The sequence below is a fragment of the Scomber scombrus genome, chromosome 23 (genome assembly GCF_963691925.1).
Source record: "Scomber scombrus chromosome 23, fScoSco1.1, whole genome shotgun sequence".
NCBI lineage: Eukaryota > Metazoa > Chordata > Actinopteri > Scombriformes > Scombridae > Scomber > Scomber scombrus.
This window is the reverse complement of record NC_084992.1, coordinates 23,902,086-23,918,112: the sequence shown is the minus strand read 5'-3', so window position 1 is coordinate 23,918,112 and position 16,027 is coordinate 23,902,086. Positions and strand designations below refer to the sequence as shown.

The window sequence follows — 16,027 nt, the reverse complement described above, 5'->3', positions numbered from 1 at the left end:
TTTCAGGGGGAAATATTGTACTTTCTACTCTATTTCTACACTATTTGACAGCTTTAGTTACTTTTCAGATGAAGATTTGACACAATGGATAATATAACAAGCTTTTAAAATACAACACATTGTTAAAGATGAAACCAGTGGTTTCCAACCTTTTTGTCTTTTGACGTCTTACATAAAGCAGTGTGTAGTCGGCTCACATTTCAGATGTCTATGAGTTGTTAACAGCTCCACCAAATAGTGATTTTTCCCTCTAAACTTCTCTCATGGTTTCATTTCAATAAATGTTCAAATGATCCAATATTTCAGCAAAAATCAAAGATTAGAGAAAAAGTCCAAAAACTGAAAACTCATTTGTGTATCAGAAATTTTTTTTATTTATTTTTTTATTATTTATTATTAACCATCTCACCACCCCTCACATTTATCTGCTGACCCTTTGGAGGGGCCCCACCCCTAGGTTGGGAACCACTGGACTAAACTAGCTAACTGTATATAAAGTAGTGTAAACTAGCTCCACCTCCAGCAGCTACAACAGTAACATGCTGCTCTAACACTGATGCTTCACTATTAATAATCTAATGATGTCATAATAATAATATATCAGTCAGAGGACCAAACCACTACTTTTACTGTAATACTGCATACTACATCACTCATAATACTGCAGTACTTTTACTGTAATACTGCATACTACATCACTATAATACTGCAGTACTTTTACTGTAATACTGCATACTACATCACTCATAATACTGCAGTACTTTTACTGTAATACTGCATACTACATCACTCATAATACTGCAGTACTTTTACTGTAATACTGCATACTACATCACTCATAATACTGCAGTACTTTTACTGTAATACTGCATACTACATCACTCATAATACTGCAGTACTTTTACTGTAATACTGCATACTACATCACTCATAATACTGCAGTACTTTTACTGTAATACTGCATACTACATCACTATAATACTGCAGTACTTTTACTGTAATACTGCATACTACATCACTATAATACTGCAGTACTTTTACTGTAATACTGCATACTACATCACTATAATACTGCAGTACTTTTACTGTAATACTGCATACTACATCACTCATAATACTGCAGTACTTTTACTGTAATACTGCATACTACATCACTATAATACTGCAGTACTTTTACTGTAATACTGCATACTACATCACTATAATACTGCAGTACTTTTACTGTAATACTGCATACTACATCACTATAATACTGCAGTACTTTTACTGTAATACTGCATACTACATCACTCATAATACTGCAGTACTTTTACTGTAATACTGCATACTACATCACTATAATACTGCAGTACTTTTACTGTAATACTGCATACTACATCACTATAATACTGCAGTACTTTTACTGTAATACTGCATACTACATCACTCATAATACTGCAGTACTTTTACTGTAATACTGCATACTACATCACTCATAATACTGCAGTACTTTTACTGTAATACTGCATACTACATCACTATAATACTGCAGTACTTTTACTGTAATACTGCATACTACATCACTCATAATACTGCAGTACTTTTACTGTAATACTGCATACTACATCACTATAATACTGCAGTACTTTTACTGTAATACTGCATACTACATCACTCATAATCTACTAATCTAATCTAACAATGTACTGACATTGTTAGATATGTATTGTATTGCACCAGATGACTACTTTTACTAAGATAATACTTATGTACTATAGTAGGAGTTTCCGTGAAGGAGCAGTTGTTAGAGGGGGTTCAGATGTAGGCCTTTTCTGTTGTTCTGCTGCACGCCGTCAAAACACTTTTATTTTGTCAAGTTTGCGGAAGTGTTATACACACTCTCAGTGTTAACAGAGGCTTTGCACAGTCTATGTGTCTTGGCCGACAGCAGAATAAGCTTGGACCTGTCTGTGCACAGAGAATTCGGGGAAAGACTAAGTCAGCTCTCCACAGCGCACAGGCTGATCCGGACTCCGTGCTCCGGATCTACGGCCTGATCAGTAACGGCGGCGGAACCGCTGCAGCTGAAACCTCCGAGATGCTCCGAGCTCTCTGCAGCTGCTCAGTAACACCGTCACCGATACCGGCCCGGGGACACAGCTATGCTTCTCAGACGGAGAGCCAGGTAACGTGAGCTAGCTTAGCAGAGGCTGTCAGAGAGGGAGAAAAGAGAGAGAGAGACGGAGAGTGTTTGTACAGACTGGGATGCAGTGATTGTGAGCAGTGATCCTGCAGAGAAACAGAGAGGTGTGGGTTGAGGGGCTGGAGGACTCCTTCACATACGAAGGCCTTTCTCTCACATTTATTCTGTCCATCTGCGAGGACGATTTTCGTCTTTAACTGTGTGTGTGTGTGTGTGTGTGTGTGTGTGTGTGTGTGGGGGGGGGGGAAATGAGCGCTGTTTTATGCATCATTGTGTCTGTGCTGGTGAGACTGTGGGTGGTGGCCACTGCTGACTCCTCTGTGTATTACCACATTTATTCTATATTGTTATTATACACTATAATAATCTATTTTTGGAACTGTTATATAACGATTTGAACTGTGCTGTCCATATGTTTCAAACATATGATTAATATTATACTGACAGGTGATGATAAGAGGGACTGTAAATGTGTTAGCACCCTGATGAGACATCTCCACACAGCACACACACATAGCTACACATATAGAAAATGTAATTAATGCTGCAACAAACAAGAATTTCATTATGCTTCATCTGCTGATTGTTTTTTCAGTTCAATCGTTTTTTACTAAGATTATAAAATGTCAGGAAATAGTGAAAAACAGCTCATCACTGTTTCCCCAGAGCTCAGGGAAATGTCTTCAGAATGACCAGTCCAGTCCAAGACCCAAATACTGATATAAAACACAGAAATGCAGCAAATATTCAAGTTGGAGAAGCTGACAGCAGTGTGTAGCATGTGGATCATCTCTATCACTGAAGCCAATGCAAAATATATATTGATTGCCAATGATCCAATGCATTAAACATACATATGAAGTCAGGGTGTCAGAATATATTGGCATTGACAATAAGTATTATATTTACAAAAAATCAACATGCCACACACACACACACACACACGCACACACACACACACACACACACACACACACACACACACGCACACACACACCTTGAAGATGTTTTGTTTGTCAGTTCACCTGGTTGCCTTTTAACTATCCGTTAAGTTTAATTGTAAGCTTTTCCTCAGTTACAGTTACAGACTCTCCTCCACCTCGCTACACTTGTATTTTGAGTGAAATTTATCTGACAGAAAAGAGACAAAATACACAATAAACAAACATACAGATGACTGGTTGCTTTTTTCCCTTTAATATTTCCTATAGATATTGTTAATTCTTTGGGCCACAATAATCATCTTGTGAAAATGTGAAATTGTAACAGCCCTAATACGAAGCGACTAGATACGATAACATTCCCCCCTATTGTGATGCAATGTGATTCAACTCAATTTGATTCAGTGTGATACGCATGCAAAAGAATGGTTTGATATTATTTATTAAACATACAGGAAATCATAAGTTAACTAAAACCTGGTCCTTTACAAAGATTGTAGGATTCTAGATATTTATGCTGGTGAACACTATTGTGCATGTGTTTCCTGTTCATCAATCAACTAGTTCCAGCAATATATGTGATATATTTACTACAAGTTATTACCATTTATTGTTATCTACCAATGTATTAATTGATTATTTCACTGTATTATTTTTTCACTTCATTATTCAGTACAAAATGTGTAAAAATGTAAATGATCAGCACAAGTTAACAGACCTCAGATTCTTTGTCTGAGAATCATAAAAAACATTCAAATCCCAGCAGCAACAAACAAGCTTTTCTCTCATTGTATTTACTCAATTGCCTGTTTTGCTTTCTTAGAAAAAAAGGTTCTCAAATGACATATGGTGCATAGAATGCCCATATGAACACATTGAATGGATAATCTGGTTTGATTTGATAGATTTGATAGTTTTAGGCATCATTCAAATAGATCAAATAGATTTTGAGCTTGTAGTTCAGGTTCAACTTTAATGTCTTAGCAGTAGTTCTGAATCATTTTAAAGAGTACGGTCTAAACTTGTTCTATTTGAAAAGTGTCCTCAGATGACTTCTGAATAAAATAGACTTGACTTCAGGCAAATGAACTGAATAGGAAGCTTCAAAATATCATACATAGACTCCACAAGGTGGAGGAATGAGGCAAATTTGGACGTGTGATTATTAATGTTATGTTTGGGTAACAAACCATCAGCGTGACCAAGCGGAGCACACACACTGCATTTACTGCCACTGTAAGTTTACATTGTGGTATGTAAATGTACAAATGTGGTAATGGCTATCTGTCTTGTTCTGACCACTGAGAACAGCCACTGAACCACTGCTACATTAGTACATAATGCTGTGTGCAAAGTTTCTCACCAATTTGAAATGATACAAATCATTTTATGTGCTGCTGCCAACGTCTTCACACCAAACAGGGTTTATATGAAAGATGATTATGACAGAACTTTTTATTTTCAAATAGACAGAAGCAGTGATGGAAGAAGTATTCAGATCCTTTATTTAAGTAACATAACCACTATGTGAAAATACTTTATTACAAGTAAAATCCAACATAAGTAAAAAATTATTATATCTTTATTATTAAAAGAAAATCCATGTTTTATGTTGTCATGGCCTCAAAGAGGTAGGAAAAGCAAAACAATGATTTTTTAAATAGCAATCTCTTGGTGTGACCTACAAAGGGTTTAAGTAGCACCAGCTAAATTTATTTAAACTACTGGAGGAAACATGTTGCAGTAAATTTGGCTATGGCTGATATATTATACATTTAACAATGTGCATTGTTGTTATTATTGAATCATAAGCAGAATTGTATTGTAGGAGCTGATTGAAGTGGTGCGAGTTGAACTACTTTGAACGGGTCATGAGATACATCTTAGGGGATTGGGTGGGACAGAAGAAGCAACGTTACTGAATTTTTCTTTAGTATTTGCATTCCTGAGAAATATGGGCGAGTTTTACCTCTGTGGGCCTCAATCATTTATTTATTTGAAGCCATTTGGGATGTTCTGAGGGGAAATGTCTCTTTGGTGGTACTGCAAACAACTACCAAAGAGACATGAGATGTCCAACAATTTTGACTTGTCTTACAAGATCAGTGTGTATTGGTGTCTACCAATACACACTGATCTTTTGTAATACAAGCCAAAATTGTTGGGAACCACTGGTTTAATCTTTAACAATGTAGTTTGAGTTATGATCTCATTATTATGTAAAACTTTCATTTGAAAAGGAACTAAGGCTGTAAAATAAATGTAGCGAAGTACAAGGTATACTATTTCCTTCTGAAATGTAGTGGAGTGGTAGCAGAAAATAGAATTATTCAAGTATTAGTACCTCAAAATTGTACTTAAATAAAGTACATGAGTACATGTACTTAGTTTACTTTCTACCACTGGGTACACTTTGTGATATTGTTATAATGCTCAATGTGTCAGCATGTTAATATGGTGCTATAAAGGGTAATTTCTCTGTCAGTGTATTTGTATAGTAGTATTGTGATTAGCATCACAGTGCAATGTGCCTGTGATGGTGATGATGATGTTTTAGTCATGCTTGTTTTATGACTCATCCCAACCTCTCTCTCTCTCTTCCTCCCTTCCATCGCCCTTACCCCCCCCCCCCCCCCCCCCCCACACACACACACACACACACACACTGTACATCTCTACATCTCCTGTTTTTACATGACATCATTTGCATGGTCCCACACCATCTTCTCCCCTCCCCCACCCACCCATCCATCCATGCTTTTGTCCATCTACCCCTCATACCACTCTGCTTCTCTCATTCTACTCCATTCTTCTTTTGTTCTTGTCTCATTCCATCCATCCCACCACCCCTTCACCATCCATCCTTCATCGTCCTCCACTCACTCTCTTTCTCTCACCTACTGTCCTTTCTCTCTGCGTGCCTCCTCCACTTCCACCACTCGTCTTAGGATGTTGCGATGGCTGGTGTGTGGTCGGTTGGGGCCAGTTTGGATGTGGAAAGCACTGCTGCTCTTTGTGGCCATTGCTTTTGCGGGCCAGCTGCTGGGAGTCATCTTCAACAAGAGGTATCTGATTTCATGCTGTTGACTGAATAACTAAAAATCTGATGTGGGTTTTTGGGAAAATGATTAACTTTATATTTAAATGCAATAATGTGTAATTTTATAACAGATATAAACTATACCTAACCCTTACATTGTGTTCAGGGTCAAATTTGATCAATTTCTACATCAAAGAGCTGTAAAAACACCCTATAAACATTTCTTTTAGTTGAACGTTTCCTAACATGAACCTGAATATTGGGGAAAAAAGGAAATACAATGCATCATTTTAAAACTTGTGTGCAGCTAATACACATTTTTGTTCATACAAATGTCCAACTTTGAAAAAAACGGCAAAAATCACCATTCTTCATATTCTATAAAATGTTATCCTGGACTATATACAGTGATTGTGAATGTCTTACAGCGTCATTAAGTATTAATCAAACGTTTATTGATAACTGATGGGGAATTTATGAATGTGAATAAGTGCAGAGACTTATTATGAATATGAACCGTATGTAAAGGTTAAAAGATGATAGAATGTTTAAGGCAATGAAGGAAAGTGCTCTTGAAGTTATAGAACTGTGACTTTATATTCCACTCTTTGTTTTCTGTATCTTCTGTGGTTAAACTTTGAAATACAACATTATAACATGAATGAAGTTACAAATGTATTATCATTAGTTATGAACTTCAAACAGTAGACAGAATATGTAATTAGCTTCCTGCACAGTGCAGTAGTGCAGTGATTTAGCATTGATTTATATGTTGACATCATGCACTAGGGTGTGTGATATGATGATATTAGATCGTAAACGATTAGAATGTGTCCACATTCTTCTTTACAGAGATTGTTAGTGTTGTTCTTCAGTTTAAATTGTATCAGTTCAGCTCTGTGATGCTGTGCAGTCTGCTAGCTGGATGCTAACGGATAACAGCACCGACATGGTGAGAGCCTCCTTCCACATCTCCACCTTGGGGGTGAGCTCCACAGCAGTTTTAATGTCCTGTTAGGAAGCTCACCTGCTGTACATTATATTAATCTGACAGCTGGGCTGCAGTTAAACGCCACGGTTTAGCTGTTAGCTCGCCTGCTAGCTGGTAGCACTAAATCTGTCATGGTGCAAGCTAGCATGATTCAGCTCTGGTGTGCTGTGTTGGGCAAACTATCAACACTAATATATAACATCAACTGTTTGCTTTTCAGCAGTGAAATTAGTTTGGTTTTACTGTTTTATAATATTCATTTTAAACAAGTCCAAATAGGCTGTCACTACTTTTTAATGCAGCTCTGCACACCTGCTCTTGTTTAATTATGGACTTGTTTGTGTTTTAATGTCATTTTATGTGAGCCTTTAAGTACATGTTTTTATGTTGTTTGTGATCCTCTTGTGTGATACACAATAATGTTTTTTGAATCTTGAGCACTGTTCAGTAACTTATAAATAGTAAACAAACATGAAAAATAATGTTGATAAGATCGTGGATCGTGATCCTGTCTGAAAAAATCATGATATGATATTTTGGCCCACCGCATCATGCACTTTGTCATAGATAGATATTGTGATGGCTCTGTAATAAGTCCTGTGTTGCTGTGTGTTAGATGTAGAAGTAGGCAATTGTTTCCTAACATGATTGCAGTAACAACTTCATAATTAGCGTATGTCAGGAGTAGCAGTGTCTGCTGGTTCCATGCTGCGTCTTTAAGGTGCTCTCAGACAGTGTTAACCACTGAATTCTGCACTTGTCTGCTTTAGTCTGTTCCACTCTGAAGACATTTAACCAACTAAAAGGAAGTAGACAGCAGTGATGTTTTTCAGCTTGCGGCTGTCTGCTTATCATGTGACTGTGGTGACCACAGGAACCACACTGAAACTGTGTCAGAGCTAAATGTACTGGTTGTACTTTTAATCACAGGACACCTCCTCACTAAAGATACAAATATGTCTCTGTTAAACACAGGCCAAGAGCAACATCAAAGTTAGATTATGTTAAAAAAAAAAAAAAAAAAAAAAAAGATGTAGTGAGGGTGGACTGTGTACATGCATATAGACATAAAAACTGTGCAAAAAAAAGGAAGCAGATTAGAAGCAAATAATGAATAAATGAATATAATACCAATGTAAATAAATAAATAAATAAATATTAATTTGAGTGTAAACAAACTATGTCTGTATATTAACACATATGTGCAGTTAACCATTTAAAAAATAAAATCTTTATACTAGCCGCGCTAACGTCAGCAGCGGTTAACCACCGCTAACGTCAGCAACCGTTGGTGGCTGTTAATAGCCGTTGGTGCTAATGGTGCTAACGTTAGCAGCCATTAGCAACCACTAGCGTTGGTAGCCATTTATAGCCGTTGATGCTAACGACGCTAATGTTAGAAATTGTTGCTATTAAGTTGTTATCTAGTAGCTATTTTGAGTTGTGTGTGTATATAGAAATCAGTTTGTATATAAGTTAATGTTAAAGTTGTATTAGTTGTACTGTAATTATCATATTTTGTGGTCTTAAGTTTATATAACCTGTGTGTAATTGTATTATTGATTTTTAATGTCTTAATGATTGAAAAGGAAAAAAAGAGAGAAGAGAAAATATGATAAGATGATAAGGAAGAATGCAAGATTTATTTTATTTAGTTTATTAAAATTTCAATCAAATGATAATTTGTAAATATAGAACAAGAGTGATTTTGAAAAAGAAAAAGGTATTTGATCTGTGTAGTGATTATTACTTTTTTTTGGCTTTGTGATTACAAGGCCAGGTTCCCCTCCTCTGCCTCTTCTTCGTCTACGTGATCCCCGTCCTCTTCTTCATCCACTCCATCCTCTTCATCCCCTTCATCCTTGTCATCATCTCCATCGTCTGCTTTGTAACCACCAGAGATCTTCATTCTTCAGCTCGGCTGGTAGTGAACATTACAGTAGGCCTGAAGTGGCGAGCCAACCCCTGAACCTGATAGAAAAGTTGATGTCTTGTTTTGTTTCTTTTTATTGATAATTGAGTTTTTGATATTGTTGTTATTGTTATTATTATTTTGTTAGCATTTTATTTTGTTGAGTTTATAAAGGGAAGAACAGGGTTGAACGAACCACCTGTGGGGTAGAGACAACAAAAAAATAGGATTTATCAAACCAAAATAGGAATAAATAGTTTAGTTATAGCCTAATTAGTAAAACAAACAAATATAAATACATTTACCACTTAATATTAATATTAAATTAATAATGAACAATAATTAGATTCTTACCTGATAGGATTCCTAATCAGAGGGAAAAGTGTATTTATGTTTGTATATATATATTTTTAATTTATACATGTGATAGTGATTGTGATTGTTGTATTTGGTAAATGTTGAAAATATAAGAAAGTGATTACTGATTAATGATCTTTTGACCTTTTAAATCAAAACCGTTAAGTCTTGTGTTTTGTGTCCAGTTTGCTGTTCAATGCCCATTTCTCCTAAGCAACTTTAGACTTCAGAGACACTGGTACAAATTGTATGTTGAGTCCTCTCTTGTGTTATAGAGAGGCTATCTAATTTTAAAGGAAACTACTTCTGGTTGTTTCACACTCTCGAACTGACCTTGGAATTGTAAATGACTGTTAGGGGAGGGCAGTGTGTGTCTGATGATCTTTTCTGCACACCGCACAACATGCTGCAGTTTAGAGTGATGATGCAGAGTCAAACCACACAGGATGGATGAGGAAATTGTTTATTTGATGATGTCTCTGAAGAACTCACCAGCAGCACTTGTGACACATTTTTTAGCTGCCTTAAGAAGTGCAAGTGCTGCTGGGTCTTCTTGGTGATGCTTGATATTGGTCATGTTCCAACATCAAGTTGGTCAGTTTTTCTTTGCTTGAGGTTAAATCTGAGGGTGTCTGGGAGAGACATCTTTGTCTTGGAAAAGCGAGTGGAACAACATTGTTGAGATGAATCGTAGTTGAGGGAGTAAATGGTGAACTCTGAGTAGCACAGAAAGCCGGAGAACACCAGTAGGAATGTAGATTCTAAGACTTTGTCAATGTAGGGAGTCCGTGTGGCAGCACCTATCCTGAGGGAGTGAGGGAGTACTGCAGAAGGCTTTTTGGGTCTCAGTAAATTAAAGAGGATGGTCTTGACTTGTGTCATGAGATAACTTTTGTTGGCAGGGAAAATCAGGACTTCCTTGTTGAAGGCAGTGTGTGACGTCATTGGTGTGTGACCTCATCAGTGTGCGACGTGCAGCGGGGTGACATTAGACAGTGAACCCCGAAGAGCGTGAGTGAAGGGTAGCCCATCTGGTCCGATCCCACAGAAGGGCTACTCTAGCACAAATTACTGATAAAGTGAAAGCTGGCTGTGATAGACAGGAGTCAGAACACACAGTGCATCACAGCTTGTTGTGTACGTGGGCTGCATAGCCACAGACCAGTTAGAGCAGGGGTGTCAAACATGCGGCCCCTGGGCCAGAACCGGCCCGCCAAGGGGTCCAATCTGGCCCACTAGATTACTTTGCAAAGTAAAGACACCTTTTAACAGGTTTTAACTTATTACAATGGTTGCGGCTGTTTTGCAGGTTTGTTAAAATGCACATTTTGTATTTTTGTTGGTTTTATGACATTTGCAAAACATTTTTACCAAAAGACTGAATGCTCCTGAAAATGTCAAATGGTGTAACCACAAAAGAATGATAAATATTAAATATTGTATCCACCTACAGTGTATTAAAGTGTTCTTATACAAATAATTACTTCATTTAAAACATCAAATGAAAAGAATTTTTTTTGGAGTATTTCTATATTTAAATTTTAAAGCATTTTGTCAATATTGAGCAGGACATATCCCAAAAACACCCATATTATGTAAATAGGTTTTGACAAATTATGTAAAATTAGTTAAAAAAACATAGTGTTGCATTGCTATAGGTGAATTATATTTATTCCACATTTATTTAATCTCTATATAATGTGATTTTTATGAAAAATACTGGTTACACCAATTGACACTGGGTTACATCATGTCATTGACCCACATATATACACTTAACAACAATATAAACGCAACACTTTTGTTTTTGCTCCCATTTTTCATGAGCTGAACTAAAAGATCTAAAACATTGTCTATATACACAAAAGACCTATTTCTCTCAAATAGTGTTCACAAATCTGTCTAAATCTGTGTTAGTGAGCACTTCTCCTTAGCCGAGATAATCCATCCCACCTCACAGGTGTGGCATATCAAGATGCTGATTAGACAGCATGAATATTGCACAGGTGTGCCTTAGGCTGGCCACAATAAAAGGCCACTCTGAAATGTGCCGTTTTGCTTTATTGAGGGGGTCTGGGGGGGTCAGAAAACCAATCAGTATCTGGTGTGACCATCATTTGCTCATTTAGCGTCACAAGGGGGAAACTACTACTACACAATATTAGACAGGTGGCTTTAATGTTTTGGCTGATCAGTGAATATATAGTTAGCTAGTTAGTTTGTTAAATGTCAAAAGACAAAAAGGTTGGAAACCACTGGTTTCATCTTTAACAATGTGTTGTATTTAAAAGCTTGTTATATTATCCATTGTGTCAAATCTTCATCTGAAAAGTAACTAAAGCTGTCAAATAAATGTAGTGGAGTAGAAAGTACAATATTTCACTCTGAGATGTTGTAGATTTGAAACATAAAGGACAACACATGGAAATACTCAAGTAATCTACAAGTACCTGACAATTGTACTTGAATACAGTGCGTCAGTAAATGTAATTGGTAACTTTCCTCAGCTTAATACACACAATCACAGCTTGGTATCCAACTACAATACTTCTTCAGTCTTAACGGTAATGTGTAAATAGTATTAAAACTGTTAAGTACCAATAGTGGGCATCATAGGTCTGGTGAGATTCATGATCTTGTGGACTAAAAAGTCAAACAGCTCATTAAAATTAGGATTTTGCTAATTCGAGACAGTGTTCTGTAAAAACACGTTTTTGAACAGCACTGATACACAGAGCACTGATACATTCAAGAAGTTTGGGTTTTGTATTTTAATGTTTTTAGTTAAAGTTACTTTGATCCCAAAGCAAGATATCAAACCAATAACGCTGAGACACTATGACCCCAATCTAACCATAACCCACTTTCTGAGTTTGTGTCTTTTGTGTAACAAAAATGAACTCAACCTAAACATAGTTATCAACCCTGAAGTAGAATCTTGTCTACAGAATAAGCTTAACAAAAATGTTGTTACTGTTTTGAAATCAAACCAAGGATAACAGTACACGCACGCACTCGAGGGCCTCTACAAAGCTTTCCATCTAACTCCTTTACTGTATCCTCTAAACATCTGGCTCCAAGGGCTCTAGGGGAGTTCACGTTGCAGTTTCTCCGCCTGTGGAAAGCATTTCTGTGGTGTTGTTCACAGCCAGTGCATAAAAGTATCTACATCTACCTCATGTAACATATGCAATAAGTGCAACATGTGCAATAGACTGTGTGTGTGTGTGTGTGTGTGTGTGTGTGTGTGTGTGTGTGTGTGTGTGTGTGTGTGTGTGTGTGTAAATAGCTCTTGAAGTAGTTATTGTTTTTATGTGTAGTATTTATTTATTTACTTTTTATTGCACCACGGGAAGAGATGCCGAACCAATCTCGTTGTTACACTTGTGTACAATGACAATAAAGGATATTCTATTCTATTCTATTCTAAAAACTGCACATCACCCTTTAAATTACTCGCATAAGCCTGATGAAAATCTTTAGGCTGATATCATATCAATTGTTTGGGTTAAGCTGTTGTACAGGCCTCTGCTATACTGAGAAAGAGAAGGGATTATGTCTTTTGAAGCCCTAGCACCATTGACTGTATATGACTGCTGTGCTGTTTTGATGCCATGCCATGTATGTCATTTAACTGGAGACTGTGGTAGACCAGTGTTCATTGTGTACTTGCCTCTCACCTAATGTGAGCTGGGATTGCCTCTAGCTCCCAGCGAGTGAATTGCCTTTTTTTTGTTAACTCTGGCTTTAACCTCTCAGGCTCCATGGTGTCTTTGAGGAAGTTCAGCATTCACTACTCAGGACTAAAGAAAAAGTCTTCTTGAATCTTGGGATCAAGAAAATTAAAATGTTTTTATTTCTAGATGATTCTCCTTAAAATCAGTCAAATTATGATCATCACCCAAGACGATGCAGTAAAAGACAAGATGCAAGTAAAACATTTGAGTTTAAAGCTTCATTCTTGACATCTAAAGAAGTATTTTAAAACTTTAGTAAAATGTTTTTATAATTTTAATTTTATTATTATAAACCACCAGGAAATTATAGGTGATTTAAGGGTTGGTTTAATATAATGCAGCAATTTTGGTATACTGCCATTCTTATTGAAAGCTTGATAACCAATTTGATTCAAATTGGTTATTTGCTAGATGACGTGCATTTCCTGCTTTTTCTTGGGGGTGAGGGGCCTTTTGAACACAAAGGTAAAATTCTCCTTTCATCTTTCCTCCAGCAGTGTCCAGCCAGCTGCTCGCTCCATCTTCTCGTCCCCTGATGCTCAGGGGCCCTCTCTGGGCTCCTGTCAACCTCACACCCACATCATGTTCCTCAAGACCCACAAGACAGCCAGCAGCACTGTGCTCAACATGCTCTACCGCTTCGGAGAGGAGCGCAACCTCCGCTTTGCCCTACCACTGGGCTACCAGTTGGGCTACCCACTGCCCTTCAACGCTCATAGGGTCAAAGGTTACCGAGGTCCCAGAGCCATCGAGTTCCACATCATGGGCAATCATATGAGATTTAATAAGCTAGAGGTGATTTAATCAGAATAGAAGTGGCTGGAAGTGGGATATGTGCTTGACACAATGATGATGTTATATTCTGTAGTCATGTGTACACACTGTAGCTAGGGGGCTCAGTGGGGAAAAAAGAAAATACCAGAGAAAGCATGAGGGAGAGTGTGCAGGTTCAAAAATATATATTTAAAAAAAAAAAAAAAAAAAAAAAATTAATAAATAAACATTGAAATATATGAACATTTGTATAATTATACTTTTATATTGTATTTGTCTTTATATTTACACATTTATTTATCTTTATGTTTACACATTTATGACATTTCTGGCATTGTATGTTACTACCCACACTCAAAACTGTTTGTCTTCTTCTGTCTCTTAGGTAGAAAAGGTGATGCCTGCAGACACCTTCTACTTCTCCATCCTCAGGGACCCAGTGGCTCTGGCTGAGTCCTCTTTTGCTTATTACAAAGAAGTAGCACCTGCCTTTCGGAAAGCCAAAGGCTTGGGTGATTTTGCTGATGACCCAAGGAAATACTATGACCCTCGTCTCCGCAACAACCACTACGCCCGCAACCTGCTGTGGTTTGACTTTGGCATGGACCACAATGCTAATTTCTCAGTGGCTTTGGCTCAGCGTGGAGAGGCCATGATCCATCAAGCTTTTAAGCTGATTCTGATATCAGAGTACTTTGACCAGTCCATGATCCTGCTGAGGCATGCGCTCTGCTGGCCACTGGACGCTGTTGTCTCATTCAGCCTCAACGCTAGGCAGCAGAAGCCGAGCAGCACGGGAGGGATGAGTGGCAGCTGGATGGGCAAGGCAGCAGCAGTGGCTGGTGTCAACGTTAGAGGTGCACGCTCACAAGTCAAGACACCGCCCAATCTTTCCCTAACAGAGGAACAGCGGGAGAAGCTGCGGCAATGGAACGCCTTAGACTGGTCCTTATACAAAGCCTTTAACCGGACCTTCTGGGAGGAAATAGATAGGTTTGGTCATGCCCAGATGGAGGAAGAAGTGGCTCTTCTTAGGATGCGACGGGACGATCTGGCCCGGGTTTGCCTGAGGGATGGTGGGAAGCCTGTGGAGGCCCACAGGATCCGTGACAAAACCATCCGGCCATTCCAGAGCGGATTAGTGAAGATTCTGGGCTACGAGCTCCATCCAGGGCTGGACAACATCACAAGGACGGCCTGTCTGAGGATGATCAGGCCTGAGATTCAGTACAAAGACGTGTTGGATGTTAAACAGTTCCCACGGGCTCAGCCTGTCCAAGCCCAGCCAGGGCAACTGGGCCAGGGACTGATGATAGCAGCCGGTGGTTCTTTTTTAAGACAAGACTCGTCCAGGACAGGAGGAGAGAAGCTGGTGGGGGGAGGGGCAGGGGGGAGGATGGTGGAGGAGAGGGAGAGAGACTGGGATGGAAGCCATTTAATAAGGAGCAACCAGACTTTGATACAAGCGCAAGAAAAAGGAAGGTTGAGATAGTTTGAGGTGAGTCTTGTCTCTAACTATAGTACCTTTGACTAACAAAACTGAGTGGAGAAAAATAAAAGTTCCTCCTTTGCACTTCCACTTTTGGTCATTTGCTCGTTTTCTTAAAAACTGTCTCTGCTTTTAGTTAGTTTCATTATCGTGGACTTGCCCTTTGACCTCTGAGCGCCTGGGATGCTTTCATGGCTGCAGTTACTAGCTGAAGGATGATGGTGTGTTTTCCGTCAAAAAGTGAAGGGACCACTTTGTTTTTGGTACAGTAAAATACTCCCAAAGTGTTGGCAGGTGCTTCTGCTGCTGTGAATCACACAGTGATATGTGAGGGTACGCACATAAGCCTGTTTTGTTCCTGGTTCATATTAGTATTATTATTTTCAATGTTCAGTTTTCATGTTGAAGTTGGTACACACGCTTATAACTTTTTTGTGTCTCTCATGTGTCTCTCATGCAGTTATCCAAGTCAAACAATCAAGAATCTGATTTTCTAAAATATAAATACCTGATCTTTGAAAACACAGGCCTTTAAAAATATAGGAACAGGGGTGAGGAAAGCCACACAGACAGACAGAGTGAATGAGAGACATCCTCCTGTCAC

At 38.2% G+C, this 16,027-nt stretch overlaps 1 protein-coding gene across 1 annotated transcript; it reads left to right on the top strand.

Annotated features, from left to right (window-relative positions):
* The first annotated feature begins 1,986 nt into the window (after positions 1–1,986).
* On the top strand, positions 1,987–15,498 carry gal3st4 (galactose-3-O-sulfotransferase 4). The gene is made up of 4 exons (XM_062445041.1): positions 1,987–2,164; positions 6,072–6,188; positions 13,655–13,955; positions 14,320–15,498. The coding sequence occupies exons 1-4, from the start codon at positions 2,142–2,144 to the stop codon at positions 15,424–15,426; spliced, it is 1,548 nt and encodes a 515-aa protein (XP_062301025.1). The 5' UTR covers positions 1,987–2,141; the 3' UTR covers positions 15,427–15,498.
* The last annotated feature ends 529 nt before the right edge of the window (positions 15,499–16,027 follow it).

Bases quoted from the DNA above. Each gene is read 5' to 3' on its own strand.
- gal3st4 (XM_062445041.1), top strand. From the start codon at position 2,142: ATGCTTCTCAGACGGAGAGCCAG. The intron at 2,165-6,071 runs GTAACGTGAGCT...CACTCGTCTTAG, and splicing joins CTTCTCAGACGGAGAGCCAG to GATGTTGCGATGGCTGGTGT. The intron at 13,956-14,319 runs GTGATTTAATCA...TCTGTCTCTTAG, and splicing joins TGAGATTTAATAAGCTAGAG to GTAGAAAAGGTGATGCCTGC.